General features: G+C 56.1%; 2 protein-coding genes and 1 non-coding gene across 3 annotated transcripts; all 3 read right to left on the bottom strand.

The window, feature by feature from the left end:
* Nucleotides 1-7176: 7176 nt before the first annotated feature.
* Nucleotides 7177-13413, bottom strand: LOC132582255 (protocadherin-10-like). Its single transcript, XM_060253793.1, has 4 exons — nt 10861-13413; nt 8439-8497; nt 8240-8328; nt 7177-7551 (listed from the first exon to the last, which is right to left on the bottom strand). Exons 1-4 carry the CDS (start codon nt 13411-13413, stop codon nt 7292-7294), a joined length of 2961 nt encoding a protein of 986 aa, XP_060109776.1. The 3' UTR covers nt 7177-7291.
* On the bottom strand, nt 9236-9307 carry TRNAT-GGU (transfer RNA threonine (anticodon GGU)). Its single transcript has one exon. It is a non-coding gene; the product is annotated as a tRNA-Thr (tRNA).
* On the bottom strand, nt 13413-14456 carry LOC132582254 (basic salivary proline-rich protein 3-like). Its single transcript, XM_060253792.1, has one exon. The coding sequence runs from the start codon at nt 14454-14456 to the stop codon at nt 13413-13415; it is 1044 nt and encodes a 347-aa protein (XP_060109775.1).
* Nucleotides 14457-19324: the final 4868 nt, after the last annotated feature.

The following is a 19324-nucleotide window of genomic DNA, read 5'->3' as shown; positions in this document are numbered from 1 at the left end:
CCCAAGTTTCAAAACAATTGGACTAGGGGGTCCAATCCTATGAGCCCCAAAAGAAGGTGCCCCATCCTTCATTATTTCTTATGGAAGGAAGACATTTCAAAAGGTGTGCTGTCCCTTTAAATGTGATGGCCAGAACTCCCTTGGAGTTCAATTATGCTTGTCACACCTTTGTTCCTGGCTCCACCCCCAAAGTCCCCAGATATTTCTTGAATTGGACTTGGCAACCCTACTTAAGGTGCCTGGGGGCTGTGGGTGGTGGGGGGGCACTCAACCTCTGAGATAATTTGCGAGGGGGGCCCCAAGGTTTCGACTGCCTAGGGGCCTCCACAGGGTTTAATCCAGCACTGTCCGAGAGCTTTTGTGCTTATTGATGGCACCCAATTGGTCTCCAGAATCAGTTGACTTTTCATGTGAGAAGGAAGACGGTTGATGCAAATCTCCTCTCTGGGATTGCTGGCTGTTTCCTCCTCCAGCCTGCATCTCCGGGAACACAAGCACCAGGCAGCCAGCACCTGAGGCAGAGAGCCAGTGCAAGGGGCCTGAGCCAACAATGTGGTTCCTTCCCAAATGCACATTCCCTTCCTGTGTGTGCAGGGCTGGGAAGTGTAATTCCTGGTACTGACTGTGCCAGCACTTTCCTGCCAGTAAGCCCCACCAAAGAGCCCTACTTGGGACTGCTTTGTTAGTCATTCAGCCCTTGCGCTCTATGGTCTGTGGTCCCCACAGCATTCCCCCAGCACCATGGCAGCCGCTTCTCTGTGCCACTCCTGTTCCTCTGCAGCTACCAACCTCCTCGTTCCCAGCTTGGCATTTCCTTTAGGAGCCCTGACTCACTCCATGGATTCTGGAGCGCTCAGCTTGGCCCTGTGATTCTCAGCCTGACCCGCTTCAACCAGATTGGGCCTGGCCCCAATCCCGACTTCTCGTCATGCTTTTAGCAGAGAGCTCCCACTGCCAAATCCAGGAGAACTGTCCCCCAAAGGCCTCCCATCTGGAGGCAGCCAAACGAATGGCGGCTCTGTTTGTATTTTCAACTGGCTTCTTGAAGAGCAACTACAGGCTCCCCTCCCCAATTCCTTTCGCAGGACCTGAGGCTAAGAGACCTCCTCTGAGATTCATCCCCAGCAGTTGGTGCTCAGTGATAGACTGCCTCTGAACGTGGAAGTCCCACAGCTATCACAGCTGAGCGCTCTGGTTCCTAAAGCTACCCAAGCTTGTGACAGTGAATCCACATGTTAATCACGCATTGCATATACATATGTTTGCTTTCATCTGAACTGAACTTGATATCGGTATTTACCCAGCAATGCTAACAAAGGAAGAATGAGAAAACACCGCTCTTCATTCTTTATTCATCATTTTGTAAGCTTTCCCATTTCCTTCCTTAGATATAATTTTATTAAAATTTTGTTTATGTTGCTCCAGTGTGTGTGTGTGTGCGCGCACGCACAGGGTTATATCCTGGCATCGTGATGCTTACTGTTTTTATTAGCAGATTGTGATCCTTTCTGAATAATTCCTAGTTTTGACTTTGCCAGCAGGCTTGGAGAAGAGTTGAATTCACATACAGCCCAGGAAAGAGTCCTTTCCCTGTAATGATGTTCTCTCTTAAGGACAAGTTCCAAACTGCAATGGCTTTAAATGTTCCAGGTGGTTTACCTGCAGTGCTAGAACTCTCTTCCAGCAAAGAACTGGAGTGGAATCCCTTCGGATAGCTCCTGATCTGTCCACATCTGACCCCCGGAAACAAACTAGCTGACTGACGTTTGATTGGCAACTGCCTTTCCTTTCGATTCCATCCATCCCTCACTCACTTTCCAACCAAGGCTGAATCTCGAGGTCCCTGCCTGGACTTTTGAAGTGGAGCATAAGAGGAAACATCCTGCAAATGTTGCAAATTTGGAACCATGTGAAGACAATTGAGGATCCACATGTCTTGTCTTGCACAAAAAGCCCTGCTCTGCATATATCATAACCTGCCCACATCAGCTAAAACCTTAAATACATACTGATGCACCATCAAGTCCCAGCCAACTTATGGCAACCCCAGCAAGGAGCTTTCAAGGCAAGTGAGAAGCAGAGGTGGCTACCCATGGCCTTCCTCCATAGAGCCTTCCTTGGTGGTCACCCACCCAACAACCAACCCTGCTTAGCTCCTGAGAGCCGATGAGACTGCAGCTGCAACAGGCTTCCTTCCCTCTGAAGCCTTAAACTCATAAACTAATTATGTGAGGTTGTCATTCACCCCATAAAGTCCCCTATCCTGGGCCCCGCTCTACTGGGAAGGCTTTATCCCTTGGAATGTTCCCTGCCATGGGACAGAAGAGCTAGTTCAACAGCCTTCCGGGGCTTAAAGCAGGGGTCCCCAACCCCTGGGCCATGGACTGGTACCAGTCTGTGGCCTGTTAGCAACCAGGCTGTAGAGTGAGGCAAAGCAGCCCCACCACCCCTTTCACCCGCCTGGGACCTGGGCAGATGAAAGAGGCAGTGCGGCCTCACTTCAAAGCACCATCTCTTTTATCCGCCCGGGTCCCAGGTGGATGGAAGGGGCATCACAACAGCAGCCTTTGCCTACCCCTCATTTAAAGACTGCCATGGGGGGCAGGGACGGGGCAGGGAGGCAGCCTGGAGCAGCAAAACCTCCAGGATACCCCTCTACCGGTCCATGGAACAATTGTCTTCCACAAAACCGGTCCCTGGTGCCAAAAAGGTTAGGAGAACCCTGGTTTAGAGGACCATCCAGCTGTAGGTTAAATATGCTTTCCATCCACAGCCTGCCTTGGCCCAGATACATGCAGCAATAACCTCACCCATCATGAATACAAAACAGTCAAGGCATTCAAGGCCCATCATTCTGCAATAAAGTCACCCAGCAGGGATGGCAGGAGGAGAGTAAATTTCCTCTTCCCTGAACTACAAGATGAAGTAGTTTAATATTGCTCACATTTGAGGCTGTAAATGCACCAAGTAACCGAGCTTCAGAAAGCACCAACTCAGCTGCCTCTCAGGGGTTCTCAGGCCCTCCAAACCTGCCCCTCGACCACCTGGCTTTGGCAAGGGGGCTACAGAGGACAGGGGCAAACAAGCCGTTCTGAACTATTAAAGAGCAATTTTTATTTGTATAAACCAAACAGTGTGAAACAAACTTTCTACATTGTGGGGTGGGGTATCCTTCATGCACTGCATGTCTTATTTCTAAAGGATAGAAGCGATAATTCAAACAAAAATAGCGGCAATTTTTCTTTCCACGGATCCCGGCAGACTTGTCAAGATGCATATAGACCAAATGATATCTTTCGAGCAAGATTCTTCTTGCCTGTGCATTATCTTAAATAAGCCTGTCAGACTGAGCCTTTTTAAGATAGAACTTGCTGCCCGCAGAGGCCAGCCTTGAGAGAGCAGAGTGTGGAGACAAAGATGCCTGGCTCTGAAATGCCTACCATGAGCACACGCCAACAAATGCTGAACAAACACTAGGCTACTCAACAGCCAGGGCTGTCCTGAGTTCATATTCACCCTCTTGAAACAGGCTAAAGGACAAGTTTAAAAAGGTAAAGGTAGTCCCCTGTGCAAGCACCAGTCGTTTCCGACTCTGGGGTGACATAGCTTTCATGTTTTCACAGCAGACTTTTTACGGGGTGGTTTGCCATTGCCTTCCCCAATCCTCTACACTTTCCCCCCCGCAAGGCTGGATACTCATTTTACTGACCTCGGAAGAATGGAAGGCTGAGTCAACCTGGAGCCGGCTACCTAAACCAGCTTCTACTGGGATCGAACTCAGGTCATGAGCAGAGGGCTCCGACTGCAGTACTCTAGCTTTACCACTCTGCACCACGGGGCTCTTCCCCTATGAGACAAGGAAACGAAAGGTCCCCTGTGCAAGCACCAGTTGTTTCCGACTCTGGGGCGACGTTGCTTTCACAGCGTTTTCACGGCAGGCTTTTTACGGGGTGGTTTACCATTGCCTTCCCCTGTCCTCTACACTTTCCCTCCAGCAAGCTGGGGACTCATTTTACCGACCTCGGAAGGATGGAGGGCTGAGTCAACCTCGAGCCGGCTACCTGAAAACCCAGCTTCTGCTGAGGATCAAACTCAGGTCGTGAGCAGAGCTTAGGACTGCAGTACTGCAGCTTTAACACTCTGCGCCTCCCACAAATGAAAACTGTGCCAGTGCCATTTATAGAGGGCAGGATCTCTCCTCTCCTAGCAGCCAGGATGCTGGGCAAAGTACCTGAGAGACACCTACTGCCAGCCGGCTCAGGTTAGTGCTGCCTTTCCTTCTCTCTTCAGCACTTCCCTGTGCCCTGCTGGCTGCCAGATGGTCTCTGCCACTTTTGCCTTGGGCAAAAGACTGGATACAGCTACACCAGTTTGGTCATGCAAAGGGGACTTACGAGACCAGACAGACATCGCAGGCTTGGCAAGCATCACTGCTTCCCCTGCAGCCAATCCAGTGGCAGCTGAATACCCTGAGAAGTCTGGAAGAAATGCAGTACCAAGACCAGAGGCCCGCAGCTGAAGAGGCTGGAGACAAAGGGGCAGGAGAGAGGAAGAGGCACCTTCCCCAAAGGAGCAAAGAAAAGGCTGCCACAAGCCGAGGGCAAAGATTTCTGCTGGCCAGTCCTGTCCCTTTGAGGCAAGTGCTCCTCCATGGGTGGGGGGGAGCCTTTCTCCCCACCCACCCCCATCCCTGGCTTTGTTTTTTGTTTTTCAGCACTGAATCTAAAAGTGGAGAGCTGCTCCATTTTGCCTTTAAAATTAGCCAAGCTTGGAGAAGCAGAGCAGGAGAAGCGTGGCCTATTTAGCCATTTTAAAAGATCCAGAATTGTCACCTCCCACGGAAACTGCCAATATCCACCCACATGAAGTCGCTAGCAGATGAGAAGATGGCACAGGCTCTTGCCTGAATGTGGCAGATTGCAGGGCAAAGGTGGCCATTCCCTTTGGGTACCATTTTAGAGCCTGAAGAGCTGCCCCCTTGCCAGCCTCGCCCCTTCAAAAACCATGTACGGTTGCCAGATATCCACAACAGCTGAGAAAAAAGTGCAAATGGGGAAGCGGCTGCAGAATCTGGCATCCAGAGATTCTTGGCGTTCATTTTAAAAAGAGCGAGCGAGCCAATGTCTAGCTACAAGATGTGCCTCAAAAGGGAGCAGGCAATGGCATTTGATATCTCGCAAGCCAGAGGGAAATGTGACTGCCAGCGATTCGGATGGGGGTTGATGGCCCAGCATAGCCCTGCCCAGAAGGTATCATACAAAATCAAGCCAACGGTTGGACGAGTGATGCAGAAGAGAGACGACAAATCTTCATCGTGTGCACAAACCATAGAATTTACTTTTTCTTAATGCAGATGTTTGTTTTGATTGTTGAGCACAGAGAACCCAAAGCCCTGGCTCCCCGGGCCACTGGGGAGCTGCTCAGAGGATAAGAAGGAAAGGAAAGGAAAGGTCCCCTGCGCAAGCACAAGTCATTTCCGACTCTGGGATGACGTTGCTTTCACAACGTTTTTACGGCAGACTTTTTATGAGGTGGTTTGCCATTGCCTTCCCCAGTCTTTTACACTTCCCCCCACCCAGCAAGCTGGGTACTCATTTGACCGACCTCGGAAGGATGGAGGGCTGAGTCAACCTCAAGCCGGCTACCTGAAAACCCAGCTTCCACCGGGGATCGAACTCAGGTCATGAGCAGAGCTTAGGAATGCAGTACTGCAGCTTTAACACTCTGCGCCTCCCACAAATAAAAACTGTGCCAGTGCCATTTATAGAGGGCAGGATCCCTCCTCTCCTAGCAGCAAAGTACCTGAGAGACATCTACCGCCAGCGTGCCAGCAGGCTCAGGTTAGTGCTGCCTTTCCTTCTCTCTTCAGCACTTCCCTGTGCCCTGGCTTCACATTTTCACGGCAGACTTTTTACGGGGTGGTTTGCCATTGCCTTCCCCAGTCATCTACGCTTTCCCCCCAGCAAGCTGGATACTCATTTGACCGACCTCGGAAGGATGGAAGGCTGAGTGAACCTGGAGCCGGCTCCCTGAAAACCCAGCTTCCACCCGGGATTGAACTCAGGTTGTGAGCAGAGCTTAGGACTGCAGTACTGCAGCTTTAACACTCTGCACCATGGGGCTCTTCAGAGGATAAGAAAGCCCCACTATAAACTGGTGGACTCTTGCATACGCCCAGTGGGCTGGATCCCAAGGCGCCAGGACTGTCTAGTTCCTGTCTTGGCCCAACCTCAGACTCCCAGATTGGAAGAAGGGATGCAACAAGGAACAAGAGGTTATGGCAGGGGCTCTGTGGAAGAGGAAATGGTTGAAGCGCTCTTCTGCCGTTTTCTCCTGAAGTCAGTTGCTAAGCTCTGTTTTTAACAAAACAATTTTCTTTTAGAACATCATAATTTTCAATCACAATGTTAATGTCAATGGGAACAGGCTTTTCCTGTCCACGCATTACGGTGCTTTGTTTTGCATTCAAATGAGTCTGATAGAGGAGGGGGGGAAAAAACCCATCAGGCAATGTTTTTATCTTTTGTAGAAATAGGGAATAAAAGGATTCGGTTTTGCATGCTGGGCCCCGCCATCCCCAGTAATGGAGTGATTCATGTTTTCTGAAGACCTTCTTGCTGAGGAAGCACAAAATTGCATTAGTTTTTATCTCCTGTATTTTCTTGGCTTTTCATGATATTCCACATTAGCAGCCATTTTTGATGTGCTAAAAAAGAAACACACAGAGTTGCATGGGGTTAAATTCACACAGCCCCAAAAGAAAAGAAACCACAAACATTAACAAAGTGGGGCTGTTACTGAAAGACTTATGGAAGAGGAGAGGCCATGGCTGTGTGGACTCCTTGGGGGGCCCCCAGGAGACCCGTTTTGTCTCGTAATAGAACACCAATGGTTCGTGTCAGCACTGGACAGCCAACATCAGACTGCCAGTCATGCAGCAACTTCTGCTGAGAGCAACCACCAGCCCTGCCAAACGGTACAGGAACGTTTTTCATCCGCATTCTTTTGATTTCCTTCCATTTCTTCTCTCCGCCCAGGAGCTATCAGTCACTGTCCACCTTATCTCCAGCTGCATTGCACGAGCAGACAGTGTCTCGACAGGGCAGTGCTCTGCAGTCTACCAAGCTGTGCTGCTTGTACGGAAAGTGGCCCCCCACCCCCACCCCCTGCGGCTACTGGTTCCAGGCAGAACGCTGCAGGTGACTAAGGTCCACAATTGCACCCTAGCTTCACCAGGACGGTGGGCAGGATCTGGACAGACTCCTCGCCCCCTACTGGTCAAAAGCAAGCATTACTTCAGGTTATTGTTAATCACCATGTTGTCATGTATATCGCAATAGGTAGTCATTTTCTTCCTCTTCCCGAAGGTAGAGAAGCTGTTCTTGGCCTCCTGATCCAGAAAAGGGGGGCCATCCTTGGTGGCAGGCATGGTTGGGGTCCCGGGGATATACACATTATGTTGATAATCCAAGGGTGAGGCATGCTGCGTGTACACGGGGGCATATGGCGGGGTCCAGATGCTGTTGGGGCCCCCAGGTGCCTTCTGGAGCTCTGCAAGAAACAAAACATTACCAACTGAAAGAAGGATTGCCCAAGAAGCAGGGGAACAGATGGCATATGAGCTTCCTCAGCTTTATTAATTTTTCTGTTTCCCACTTCTTTGCAAAACGAGAAGGAATCAACAAGCAACGCCAGAATTCAAGTTCGACACCAAGCATTTCTTGAGAAGTGGTTTTCAAATGCCTGGTTTACAAGACGTCGCCCGCAAATGCCACATCCACCTCCATGGGTATGGAACGTCTCAGAATGCAAAGTCAATAAATGCTTTCACAGCTGTGATAAGGGGTGGGTGGGGCACACGCATGCATGCACCGTGTGAACTATCTCAGTCCCATTCCTGCACATTTGACCCCAGTTAACTCAGTTCTGCCACTCGTAACTATTAATTTATAGGGAGAATGCAAAACTGGAAGTTCGTAAGGAGAGCCAGTGTGGTGAAGCAGTTAAGAGTGTCAGACTAGGACCTGGGAAATCCAGGTTCAAATCCGGCTGGGAGACCTTGGGCCAGTCACACGCTCTCAGCCTAAGCTGCCTCACAGGGTTGTTGTGAGGACAAAAATGGAGGAGAGGAGAATGACGTAAGCCGATGTGAGTCCCCCTTGGGGTGAAAAGCGGCTTATAAATGAATGAAATAAATAAAGCGGACTTGCTCCAGGGATCCCGGCCGTCCACAACTCACCAGACACCGGAGTGACCAGCGTGTGCAGCCTGTCGTGGTCTTTCTGGCCTCCTCGTCGGCCTCCCCCGATGTCTTCCAGGCTCCGTGAACTAAAGATGCAGAGCAAAGAAAGAGAAGGAGGCTCAGTTAGGAGGTGGGCTCCACGGGCTCAGCAGTCATTGCACTGTGATGAAGTGACCCGGCCCAACCCCCTTAGTACCTTTTCAGAGCTGATTGCTGTGTCTTCGAGGGCAGTCGGTCTGTATTGGGCTGCTTTGCCTGCAAAGAAGGGGGAAAGGAGAATGGGATGGCCATCTTCATGACATTCAAACGCCACTGGGAGCCCTTTACCATTTCACAATAGGATGTTTGCAATTGTAATGGCAGATTTTTTAATGCTTGGCTGGAAGGGTATCGAGCATGAGGTCTGCAAGGTCTCTCCAGAGCCTCACTCCAGGCAAATGCCTGAACTAATTTCAAGGCTGGGGTGACCTCAGTCCGACTAAAAGACCACTGCCGGTGGTTCCTGCTGCATAATACAGCAGCCTCAAGCCCCCTCCACCACCCCCACCACCGTCACTTCAGCTGTTCCCCAGATTTCAAGCGCTGTGACCAGAATAAAAGAGTGCCGCTCAGTGGAGTGGTGCAGCAGACCAGAGTGGCATGTGGACACTGCAGGGGGGGTGGGGGCGGAATGGCACCAGTGGCCTGGGGGAAGCAGGGGTGCTGGGGTGGGGCAGGATGGGGGATATTTTGGAAAGGATCAGGAGGCTTGATGGGAGAGAGGGAAGTAGCAACAGCCCTGGGTGTTTTGGTGACAGGGCAACTGGCTCAGGAAAAATATTTTACTGGGGGGAAGAGGAGGGGAAGTGGTATGGTACATATGAACATATGAAGCTGCCTTATACTGAATCAGACCCTCGGTCCATCAAAGTTAGTATTGTCTTCTCAGACTGGCAGCGGCTCTCCAGGGTCTCAAGCTGAGGATTTTCACGCCTATTTGCCTGGACCCTTTTTTGGAGATGCCAGGGATTGAACCTGGGACCTTCTGCTTACCAAGCAGATGCTCTACCACTGAGCCACAGCCCCATTCATGGCTCTCCACGGTCTCAAGCTGAGGTTTTTCAAACCTACTTGCCTGGACCCTTTTTGGAGATGCCAGGGATTGAACCTGGGACCTTCTGCTTCCCAAGCAGATGCTCTACCACTGAGCCACCGTCCCTCCCCAATCTCCCCAGATACAGCCCGATCTCTTCAGAATTCAGAAGCTAAGCAAGGTCGGCCCTGGTTAGTACTTGGATGGGAGACCACCAGGGAAGACTTTGCAGAGAAAGGCCATGGCCAACCACCTCTGCCTTGAAAGCCCCTTGCTGGGGTCACCATCTGTCAGCTGTGATTTGTGTGGCCTTTTCCACACATGTGGATAGATCCCAGTATGGGGGATATTGGCTGTTTGTCTTATTGCATATATCAACTCATCCTCCCCTGTATTTTCATATCTTCCTTTTTTTCCCTAATGGCAAACTATAATGGGTGTTATAACCTCTTGAGAAACCATGCCCTCTACTTAAACTAACAAAGGCAGAATGTTACCTAGATTTATGGCACTTCACACCTACAACAGAAGTCTGCTTTTTTATCACCCTCCGGTGTTTTTTCAGCCCCGCTTTGTCCTAACACTAACAAACACAGATTGAGATTCCTTTAATCTGCTAAAAACGTTCCCATGATTCTACACTGCCCACTTATATTAAGATTTGGTGCTTCCATTCCCATTTTGTCTGATGAAGTCTGCTTAAGTGCATAGGAAAGCTTACATTCTGAATAAAACTTAGTTGGTCTTAAAGGTGCACTTATCTACTGCTTTTTTTTCTCCACACATGCACGCACATGGGGGGGAGGCAAGTCAAGAAGGGCCTGGTGGCCTGGGGTGCTGAGGTTTCGGTAGGACATATCCAGCTAATGGTGCACTGTCTGCAAGAGCTCGGTCCGCGGAGCTGTGCCTATGACCGGTCCATTCTTCAAGGCAACCCCAGTGAAGGCGCAGGCCTCCCGGCAGAAGGGACCCATCCATCTTCGCAGCACCCCCCCCCCCTCGGCTACTGCCTGCCTGGTGGCTCACGGAGCACTGCAAATGGTCCGGGGGCAGCTCAGAGCCGCCCTGCCTGCGCCTCCGGAAAGGCGGCGGCCAAGGGGTTGCAGGGACCCGGGGCAGCCTTTCCGTCGGGGCAGGAGGGAGCGGAGTCTGGGGCAAGTCAGGCCTAGGCGGAGCGGAGCCGTCGGGGCGCGGGAAGAGCTGTCATCTGGGCGGGCAGAGCCGCTCCCCGCCTGGGCGTTGATGGGCACCGGAGGCGTCGGAACTAATTGGCAAGGCGCTTGACGTTGCCGCCGCCGGGAGTTCCGGGGAGGGGAGGGGGGCTGCCGGATGGTTGGTGACTCGTGTCGGCGCTGCCGCTTGATCAAAGGGGCCGGTAATGAGCTTGGGAAAGTTGCGGGGGAATGAAAGGCGCCGGATATCGTGGCGGTGGCGGGGCTGGGGGGGGGGGGGCGGCTGGGGGGGGGGTTCAGCGGGGGAGGGGGGCTCCGCAGGTTCTTCTGGGCTCCCCCCGCCCTCCCTCCCGCCCCAGCGCCCGGGAGCTTACCTGGCTGGAGGGCTGCGGGGCGTTCTTGGCGCCTCGGGCGGCGGGCCCCTTCGGAGGGCCTTTCTCGTTGTTCCTGGGCGGCTCCGGGGGGCTGTAGGGCTTCAAGAACATGAAGTCGCTCTTGGCCGACTCCGGGGTGAGGCAGACTTTGTAGCAGTAGCCCGGGGGGCCGCCCAGAGCCCCGCCATCGCCGCAGCCCGCCGGCGCCTTGTTCCCCGCGGCGCCCGGCGGAGGGTTGGCGTTGTTGGCGTGCTTGAAGAGCTCCGACGGGGCGGGCGGGTGCTGGCAGGAGCCGCGGCGGCGGCGGCAGCAGCAGCAGGCGGCGGCGGCGGGGGGGAAGGAGCATCCGTAGTCCCGCAAGGTGAGGCGGTCCTTGTGGCACTTGACGGCGGTGAGGATGACGATGGCCACGAGGAAGGTGAAGGAGACCGAGCCCAGCGAGACGATCAGGTAGAGGGTGAGGGGCGACGAGGGGGCCTCGGGGCCCAGCGGGAACTCGCTGAAGTCGGAGAGCACCTCGGGCACGCTGTCCACCACCGAGAGCAGCAGCGAGACGGAGGCCGAGAGCGGCGGCTGCCCGTTGTCGCGCACCTGGATGACCAGCCGCTGGCGGGGGGCGTCTTTGTCCTGGAAGGCGCGCACGGTGCGGATCTCCCCGGTGTAGAGGGCCACGCTGAAGAGGCTGGCCTCCGTGGCTTGCACCAGCTGATAGGAGAGGCGCGAGTTCTGCCCGGCGTCGGCGTCCACGGCGGACACTTTGCCCACCAGGTAGCCCGGGTCCGCGGAGCGGGGCACCACCTCGACGGCCAGCGAGCCGTTGCGCGGCACCGGCGCCACGACGACCGGCGCGTTGTCGTTCTGGTCGAGCACGAAGACGTGGACGGTCACGTTGCTGCTGAGCGGGGGGAAGCCGGCGTCCTGGGCCAGCACGTGCACCTGGAAGCTGCGGATCTGCTCGTAGTCGAGGGAGCGCAGCGCGTACATGTGCCCGCTGTCCGAGTTGATGGAGACGTAGGTGGCCACCGGCATGCCCTGGATCTGCCCCTCAGCGATGGAGTAGGCCAGGTAGGCGTTCTGGCTGGCGTCGGGGTCCCGCGCGCTGACCGAGCAGATGGAGGCCCCCGGCGCGTTGTTCTCCAGCACGTAGACGCTGTAGGAGGGCTGCAGGAAGCGGGGCGCGTTGTCGTTCACGTCGGACACCTGGACCCCGAGCGTCTGGCGGGTGGCCAGCGCCGGGGAGCCGCGGTCCCGCGCCGTGATGCTGAGGTTGTACTCGGCCACCGCCTCCCGGTCGAGGGCCTCAGTGGTCACCAGGGTGTAGTAGTTGTGGAAGGAGGAGCGCAGCTGGAAGGGCACGTCGGCGGGGAGCTCGCAGCTCACCTGCCCGTTGTCGCCGGAGTCGCGGTCCAGGACGCTGATGACGGCGATGACGGTGCCCGGCGGGGCGTCCTCGGAGACCGGCGTGGAGACGGAGGTGAGGGTCACCTCGGGAGCATTGTCGTTGACGTCGAGGAGGTGCACCAGCACCCGGCAGTGGACGGCCACGGCGGAGGGCCCGCGGTCCTTGGCCTGCACGTAGAGCTCGTGGAGGCTGGCGCGCTCGTAGTCCAGCTGGCCCTTGAGGCGCACCTGGCCGCTGCGGGCCTCGACGGCAAAGAGCTCCCGCACGGGCGGCGGGGCGTGGCCGCTGAAGGAGTACTCCACCTCGCCGTTGGCGCCCTCGTCCAGGTCGGTGGCGTTGAGGCGGACCACCAGCGTGCCTTTGGGCGCGTCCTCGGGCAGGCTGACGCTGTAGGAGGCCCGCTCGAAGACGGGCACGTTGTCGTTGGCGTCGAGGACGGTGACCACCACGCGGGCGGTGCCGGAGCGCTCGGGGACGCCGCCGTCGAGGGCGGTGAGGAGGACGCGGTGGCTGCGCTGCTGCTCGCGGTCGAGGCCGCGCTCGAGGACGAGCTCGGCGAACTTGCTGCCGTCGCTGCGCGTCTGCACCTCCAGCGAGAAGAAGCCGTTGGGGCTGAGGCGGTAGGTGCGCAGCGCGTTGGAGCCCACGTCCGGGTCGTGGGCGCTCTCGAGGGGGAAGCGGGCGCCGGGCAGCGCCGACTCGGCCACCTCGAGCACGTACTCCTGCCACGGGAAGCGCGGCGCGTTGTCGTTGATGTCCAGCACCTCCACCTCGACGCGGTGCAGCTCCAGCGGGCTCTCGATGACCAGCTGCAGGTGGAGCAGGCACGCGCCGCCCCCGACGCCCCCCCGGCCCGCCCCGCACACCGCCTCGCGGTCGATCTTCTCGTTGACGAAGAGGATCCCGTTCTCCAGGTTGACCTCCAGGTGCTGCCGGGCCCCCGCCCGGGAGACCAGGCGGAAGCGGCGCGCCGACAGCCGGGAGACGTCCAGCCCCAGGTCCTCGGCCAGGTTGGCCACGAAGGCGCCGTGCTCCAGCTCCTCCGGCACCGAGTAGCGCAGCTGCCCGCCGCCCGCCCCCGCCAGCAGCGCCAGCAGCAGCAGCAGCGCCGGAGCCCCGCGGGGAGCCCCGCCGCCCGCCCGCCGCTGCATCAGTGGGCCCGCCGACCAGCCCCGCCGCTCCGCCGCCGCCTCCTGCTCACCCGCCGCGCCGCCACTTCGCGGCCGGGGGAGGCGCCGCGCGCCATTTCAGCACCGCATTGGTGGACAGAGCCGTCGAGCCCCGGCCCCGCCAGCCCAGGCGCAGGAGGCGGCGCTTCACCTCTTCGCCGCTGCAGCCCCCCCGGCAGCCTCAGCCCCGCCCCGTCTCCGCTCCCGCGCCCCTTGCCAACCCTGCCGGGAGGGACGTCCCGCGCTCGCTTCTTCTCCCCCCGCGGCTGGAGGCAAGGGGCCCCGGCACGTCGGAAGGCCGATCCGCCCGAGCTGGAGAGCGGAGCCCCGCGCGGGGCTGCCGAACCTTTAAGCAGATGGTTAAGCCGCGGCCGAATTGATTGCGTTGGCCGGCCGCCCGCCGCGTGCCCCCTGGAAGGCCGGCTTTGCTTCTCATTACCCGGCGAGGGGATTACAGCCCAGACAGCCGGATCAAGAGGGATTCTTGCGGATCCCGCCCCCCCCCCCCGCCCTCCAGGTGGCCCCTCCGGCAGCCCGCGGAGGCTTGAAGGGGCCCGAGCCCTTGGCTCCTCACGAGGAGGAGGAGGGGGGGTCGATCCCGGCAAGCAACCGGGCCTCTTCCGGGCAGGTCCCCGGAGCCCTCGGATCCCCCCCCCCCGCCTGCCTGCAGGTCCGTGGGTCAGCCCCAGCCTTCCTGACGTGCGCCCTCCTGCCCCGCGGCCTTCCCCCGGATCCGGGCCCCGCGGGAGGGGGTGGGGGTCTCCACCGCTGCTCCCACAGCCAGCCTGCACCGGCCCGGTGGGGCTCTTCTCGTTGGGCCGGGGGTCCCAGGACAGCCCCTGCTCGGTTCCGCCCAAGGGCCCCGAGCCCCTTCGCGCCCTCCCAGCTGCGCTGGCCCCCGGGAGAGCCCCGGAAAGGCTCCGCTGCCCGACACTCCCCCCCCCCTCCGGCGCACGGCACGGGATCGGGGCCCGTCGTGCGGGAAGCGCAGGCTCCGCGAGCCGGGCGGCTAAGCTGTTAACCATCCATCCACTTAAGGGATTTCGGAGCGGCGCCGCTTTCCCCGGAGACTGAGCCGCTCCAGGAGCAGGAGAGAGGGGGGCCCGGCGAGGGAGGGAGGGAGGGAGCGAGAGACGCGGGAAGAAGGGAAGGAAGCCGGAGCCCGAGAGAGAAAGCCGGCAAGAACTCGCGGAGGGAGAGAAGGGGCGAGCGAAGGAGCCAGAGAGAGAGCAAGAGGGAGGGAGTGGGACGGGGAGGGGGAGGAAGGGAAAGGGAGAGAGGAGGAGGAGGAGGAGGAGAGACGGAGAGGAAGGAAGGAAGGAAGAGGGGGAGACGGAGGGGCTGGGGAGTGCAGAGGGAGAAGGCAGGAGAGGGGGGAGAGAGGGGGACGTGGAGAGAAGAGAAGAAAGAAAAACAGAAGGGGAAGGAGGGGGGAGAGACAGAGGGGCAGAGGGAGGGGAAGGGGGAGGGGAGGGAGCGCCACTTTGTTGGGGTCGTCCAAACTCTCTCTCCCCCCCCCCCGTTTTCACCCCACCCAAGTGAAGGAGATGAGCAGGGGAGGGGGGCAAAGCCTTGGAGAGCATTCCAAGGGGGGGGGGGACGCTGGAGGTCAGTGGTGGGGGCTGGAGGGGGAGTCCCCCCCCCCGCTCCGTATCACAGGAAAGAGAGGCACCGTGGGGGCGGAGCGGGGGGGGACTCCCCCTCCAGCCCCCACCACTGACCTCCAGCGTCCCCCCCCCTTGGAATGCTCCCCAAGGCTTTGCCCCCACCCCTCCCCTGCAAGAGGGGCACCGTAGGGGCGGAGCGGGGGGGGCGAGTCCCCCCCGAGGGGCATCGAAGCACAACCTGCGGGGCGGGGGCTTCCTCAACAACCTGTGGGCACCCAGCCCCCGTCAGGTGGTGCCCTGCTGCTGTCCCCCCAGGACCAAAAACATGGGTGGAGGAACTCAAGGACTCTTTCTCCCCCTCCCCCTCGGGGCCTGGAAGGCTCTGCAAGCTCCGTGAAGCCCCAGCGGTGCAGGGAGGGGAGAAGGGGGGCGGGAGCGGGAGGCTCTGGCATGGCCGGGGCTCCGGAGCGAGGCGGCGACGCAGGCTCTCTGCTCTCAGCGAGGCGCGAAGAGGCTTCAGCGGGGGCTCCGGGCCTGAAGGATCTTGTGAACATACCAAGCTGCCTTCTACTGAACCCGACCTTCGGTCTATCCAAGTCGGTATTGTCTACTCAGACTGGCAGCGGCTCTCCAGGGTCTCAAGCGGAGGTTTTTCACACCTATTTGCCTGGACCCTTTTTAGTTGGAGATGCCGGGGATTGAACCTGGGACCTTCTGCTTACCAAGCAGATGCTCTACCACTGAGCGTTGAGCTGAGCTCCGTTGCCATCCTAAGAGATCTCCAGCCATCACCTGGAGGTCGGCAACCATACTTCCAGGGTCCCCAGCCAGCCATGCCTGTTCATTGGGCAGGGGAAGAACCAGTCCAACAGTCAGCCATGACATATTACGGTTGCCAGATATCTGGGTTGGGAAATACCTGGAGATTTGGAAGGTAGCGCTCAGGGAAAGCAGTTTGAAGAGGGACCTCAGCAGGGTATCATGCCCCAGAGTCCACCTTCCAAAACAGCCACTTTCACCAACTGTAATTCAGGGAATTTTCCAACCACCACATGGAGGTCGACAACCCTATGTTCTCTTCCCAAGGCCAGTAGGTGCCGCCAGAGAGCAACCCAGCCCCATGCCCTTGATCTCCCACCCTTGGAGGGCAGGCCTGCTGCTAAAGAGGGTGGAGACTGGGGTGGGGCTGAACCCAGATCTCCTTCCAGCAAGTTGTGCTAACCTGGCAACCATCATGTGAAAGACAATACTAGTCAATAAGTGAAAATGTTGTGTCTACACACCCTGCAATGGGCACCACCACCCCTTCTCGGTTTTCTTTAGGAACACCAGATGCTGCAGGGAGGCCAGCGGATGCTCACTGCCAGTAGGGTGGAACCAGCCCCTGCCTGTGGCTAAAGGTCTGAGCAGAGAAACCCCCTGGGGTCTGTTTTTATTTCTTATCCGTGCCGCTGAGGTGATGGTAGATCTTCGAGATGGCCAACAACCTCCATGAACTAACACGTAAAGAATATAGTGAATGACAAGAATCAGCGAAGGGATAGATGAGGCGTGGACTAATGATGGAGGAATGGTTTACAGAGAAACCTGCCTTCCAAAGAAATCCATACTTTAGGGCTACCATATTTTAAAAGCAAAAAAGAGGACATATTTCCCAACTAATGACTTCCAACAAGTGAGTACTATTACAAATCTCATTTTAAATGCCCCTTACTATTTAAGTGGTGGCGGTTGCTACTAACTAGGAATATCCCTCACCTACCAACCCAACCTTAAAAGAGGATATTTTCATAAGTTGTTGGGGGTTTTTTTAAGATCCCACAAAAGGACAGACACCAAAAGAAGAGGACATCTGGTAACCTCAGCATACATGGAAGGCAGGACAAGACCTGAAAGAGGTTCAAGGATTCAAGATACTTCAGGCAGGAGAAGCTTCAGGGACTTTCCAGTTTAGAAAATAAATGACTGGGGATAAGAGAGGTCCATGGCCGCCCTAAGCATTCAGTTGGTGGGTGGAAAGAAATACATGGATGTCTTCCAGATAATACATCTGTGCACATTCTGTGTACAGTAGAGCAGTTTTTCAGTGTTTATGATCTCAGCAACTGAAGATGCCCCTCCCCCAGGTATACCGGTGACCTCATCAGATGTCCAAGTATAGGAAGGCCTCCTATAAAACATCTGATTGTATCCTGGAGCCCTCCGTCTCTTCCATATAGCTGTTTGGCAATTCAGAGTGAGCTTTTGCTAAAGACACAAAAGTATGCTTTTGTTCTCCAGTTGAAAGGAATCAAGTAAACATCCAAACGATTATATGCTGTTTGTTCTACAAGATCTAAAGTTGTGAGTTGATAACAGAGGACCAAATGACTCTGGGATACGCTCTCTCGCCCTGTGGGATACCTTGGTCACGTATTTCATTTTGCCAGCTGAGCTAGTAAAGACAATTTTATCACACTGGTTGCAGCTGTGTGGTATAATTGTCATCTCTAGCCAGTCCAGGTTAGTTACTATCTGCAGGATTATTAGGAAGAAAAGTGAAAATAAAACAGCCCTTGTACAAAACTCCTTTGAAATACTGCACCCGGTTCTGGTTGCTGTATTTCAAAAATGTATTGCAGAACTAGGAAAAAAAATATAGAGGACACTTGGGCAACCAAGATGACTAAGGGTTTGGAACACCTTCCCTAAGAAGATAGGTTGGAGAGTCGGGGTTTTTTCAGTTTAGAAAAGATATTACTAAGGAGGACATGATAGAGATTTATAAGCTTATGCATGGGGTGGAGAGAATGGATAGAGAGAACTCCTCTAGCCAGTTTGGTGTAGTGGTTAAGTGTGCGGATTCTTATCTGGGAGAACCGGGTTTGATTCCCCACTCCTCCACTTGCACCTGCTTGGAATGGCCTTGGGTCAGCCATAGCTCTGGCAGAGGTTGTCCTTGAATGGGCAGCTGCTGTGAGAGCCCTCTCAGCCCCACCCACCTCACAGAGTGTCTGTTGTGGGGGGAGAAGATACAGGAGATTGTGAGCCGCTGTGAGTCTCTGATTCAGGGAGAAGGGCGGGGTATAAATCTGCAGTCTTCTTCTTCTTCTTCTTCTTCTTCTTCTTCTTCTTCTTCTTCTTCTTCTTCTTCTTCTTCTTCTTCTTCTTCTTCTTCTTCTTCTTCTTCTTCTTCTTCTTCTTCTTCTTCTTCTTCCCAACCCGTTTAGGGGATGGGAGGACACAAAAGGAAACACTTGGCTCAATGAGTAGGCAGGGCTTTTTTTTTTTTAGCAGGAACACACAGGAATGCAGTTCCTGCTGGCTTGGTGTCAGGAGGTGTGTGAAACAATGGTGATGTCAGGGGGTGTGGCCTAATATGCCAATGAGTTCCTGCTGGCTTTTTCTACCAAAAAAAAAGCCCTGCCCGCCACCAACCATTTACATGACAGTGCATGCTCTCCCTCTCTCTCTCTCTCTCTCTCTCCTCGCTCCATGCCAGGAGTTGTTCAGTTCAGGACTGAGCTGTGGAGAGTGAGAACGGGGACATGTGACCCGATTTCCTCATGGGCCTGTTCTGCTCATTCCCTCCCCTCTCCCCCAAACCCTGTTAACATCACACCCCTCTCGACTAGCCCTGGCAGTTGCTGCTCCTTCTCCTTCTTCTGCTTGTGCTTTTGCAAAGGAGACTGCAGCAGAGGTGAGCGGGGCTCCAAGTGTTGTTGGCAGGTGGCACGGATGACGGTTGCACCTGGAAGCCAGCAGCCTGCGGAGCCAGGTGGCTGGCGTCCCATCTTGCTCCCAGCAAAGAGGATGGAGGCTTCACACTTGCAACCAATTATTTGGTTCACGTACAGGAAACAATCTCGACAAGCTGGAAGGGAGGGGAAAGCCACTTTCCCCAGCCAGGAGGACAGGTGTGCCACATAAACAGGGACATTGGAGCACTGAGCCTCATCCTGAACGGAGCTCTGCTGAGCTGCTCTGCCAAGCTGGAGACTGACTCATGGACAGAAGACGATGCGCCTGCCCTGCTGAAGACAGCCCATGTTCTCTGCAAAGGCTGCCCAGCTGGAAGCGTGCCACGGAAGAGCCCCCGGCTCCAGCGGCAAGAGGCCCCCCTCAGCAGAGCACAGACCCACGTCGCTGCACTCCCAGGGCTCAGGCAATGTTGCATGCTTGGCCCAGGGAGGGGTCACGATAGGTCAGAGCTGTGTGGGTAGCGAGGGCAGGAATAGCAGGGGGTGTTGCTGGTCAGCGCTGATGCGCGTTGGCAGCACCGGGCAAAGAACCAACATTGGGAATAG

The sequence above is a fragment of the Heteronotia binoei genome, chromosome 14 (assembly GCF_032191835.1).
Source record: "Heteronotia binoei isolate CCM8104 ecotype False Entrance Well chromosome 14, APGP_CSIRO_Hbin_v1, whole genome shotgun sequence".
NCBI lineage: Eukaryota > Metazoa > Chordata > Lepidosauria > Squamata > Gekkonidae > Heteronotia > Heteronotia binoei.
Note: the sequence above shows the minus strand (reverse complement) of the source record. Positions and strands in the feature narration are given on the sequence as shown.

Excerpts from the sequence above, each read along its gene's own strand:
- LOC132582254 (XM_060253792.1), bottom strand. The coding sequence starts at position 14,456 with ATGGTTAACAGCTTAGCCGCCCGGCTCGCGGAGCCTGCGCTTCCCGCA.
- LOC132582255 (XM_060253793.1), bottom strand. The coding sequence starts at position 13,413 with ATGCAGCGGCGGGCGGGCGGCGGGGCTCCCCGCGGGGCTCCGGCGCTG. Across the intron at positions 8,329-8,438 it reads CAGCAATCAGCTCTGAAAAG|TTCACGGAGCCTGGAAGACA; the intron begins GTACTAAGGGGG and ends CTGCATCTTTAG. Across the intron at positions 7,552-8,239 it reads GCTGGTCACTCCGGTGTCTG|AGCTCCAGAAGGCACCTGGG; the intron begins GTGAGTTGTGGA and ends TGTTTCTTGCAG.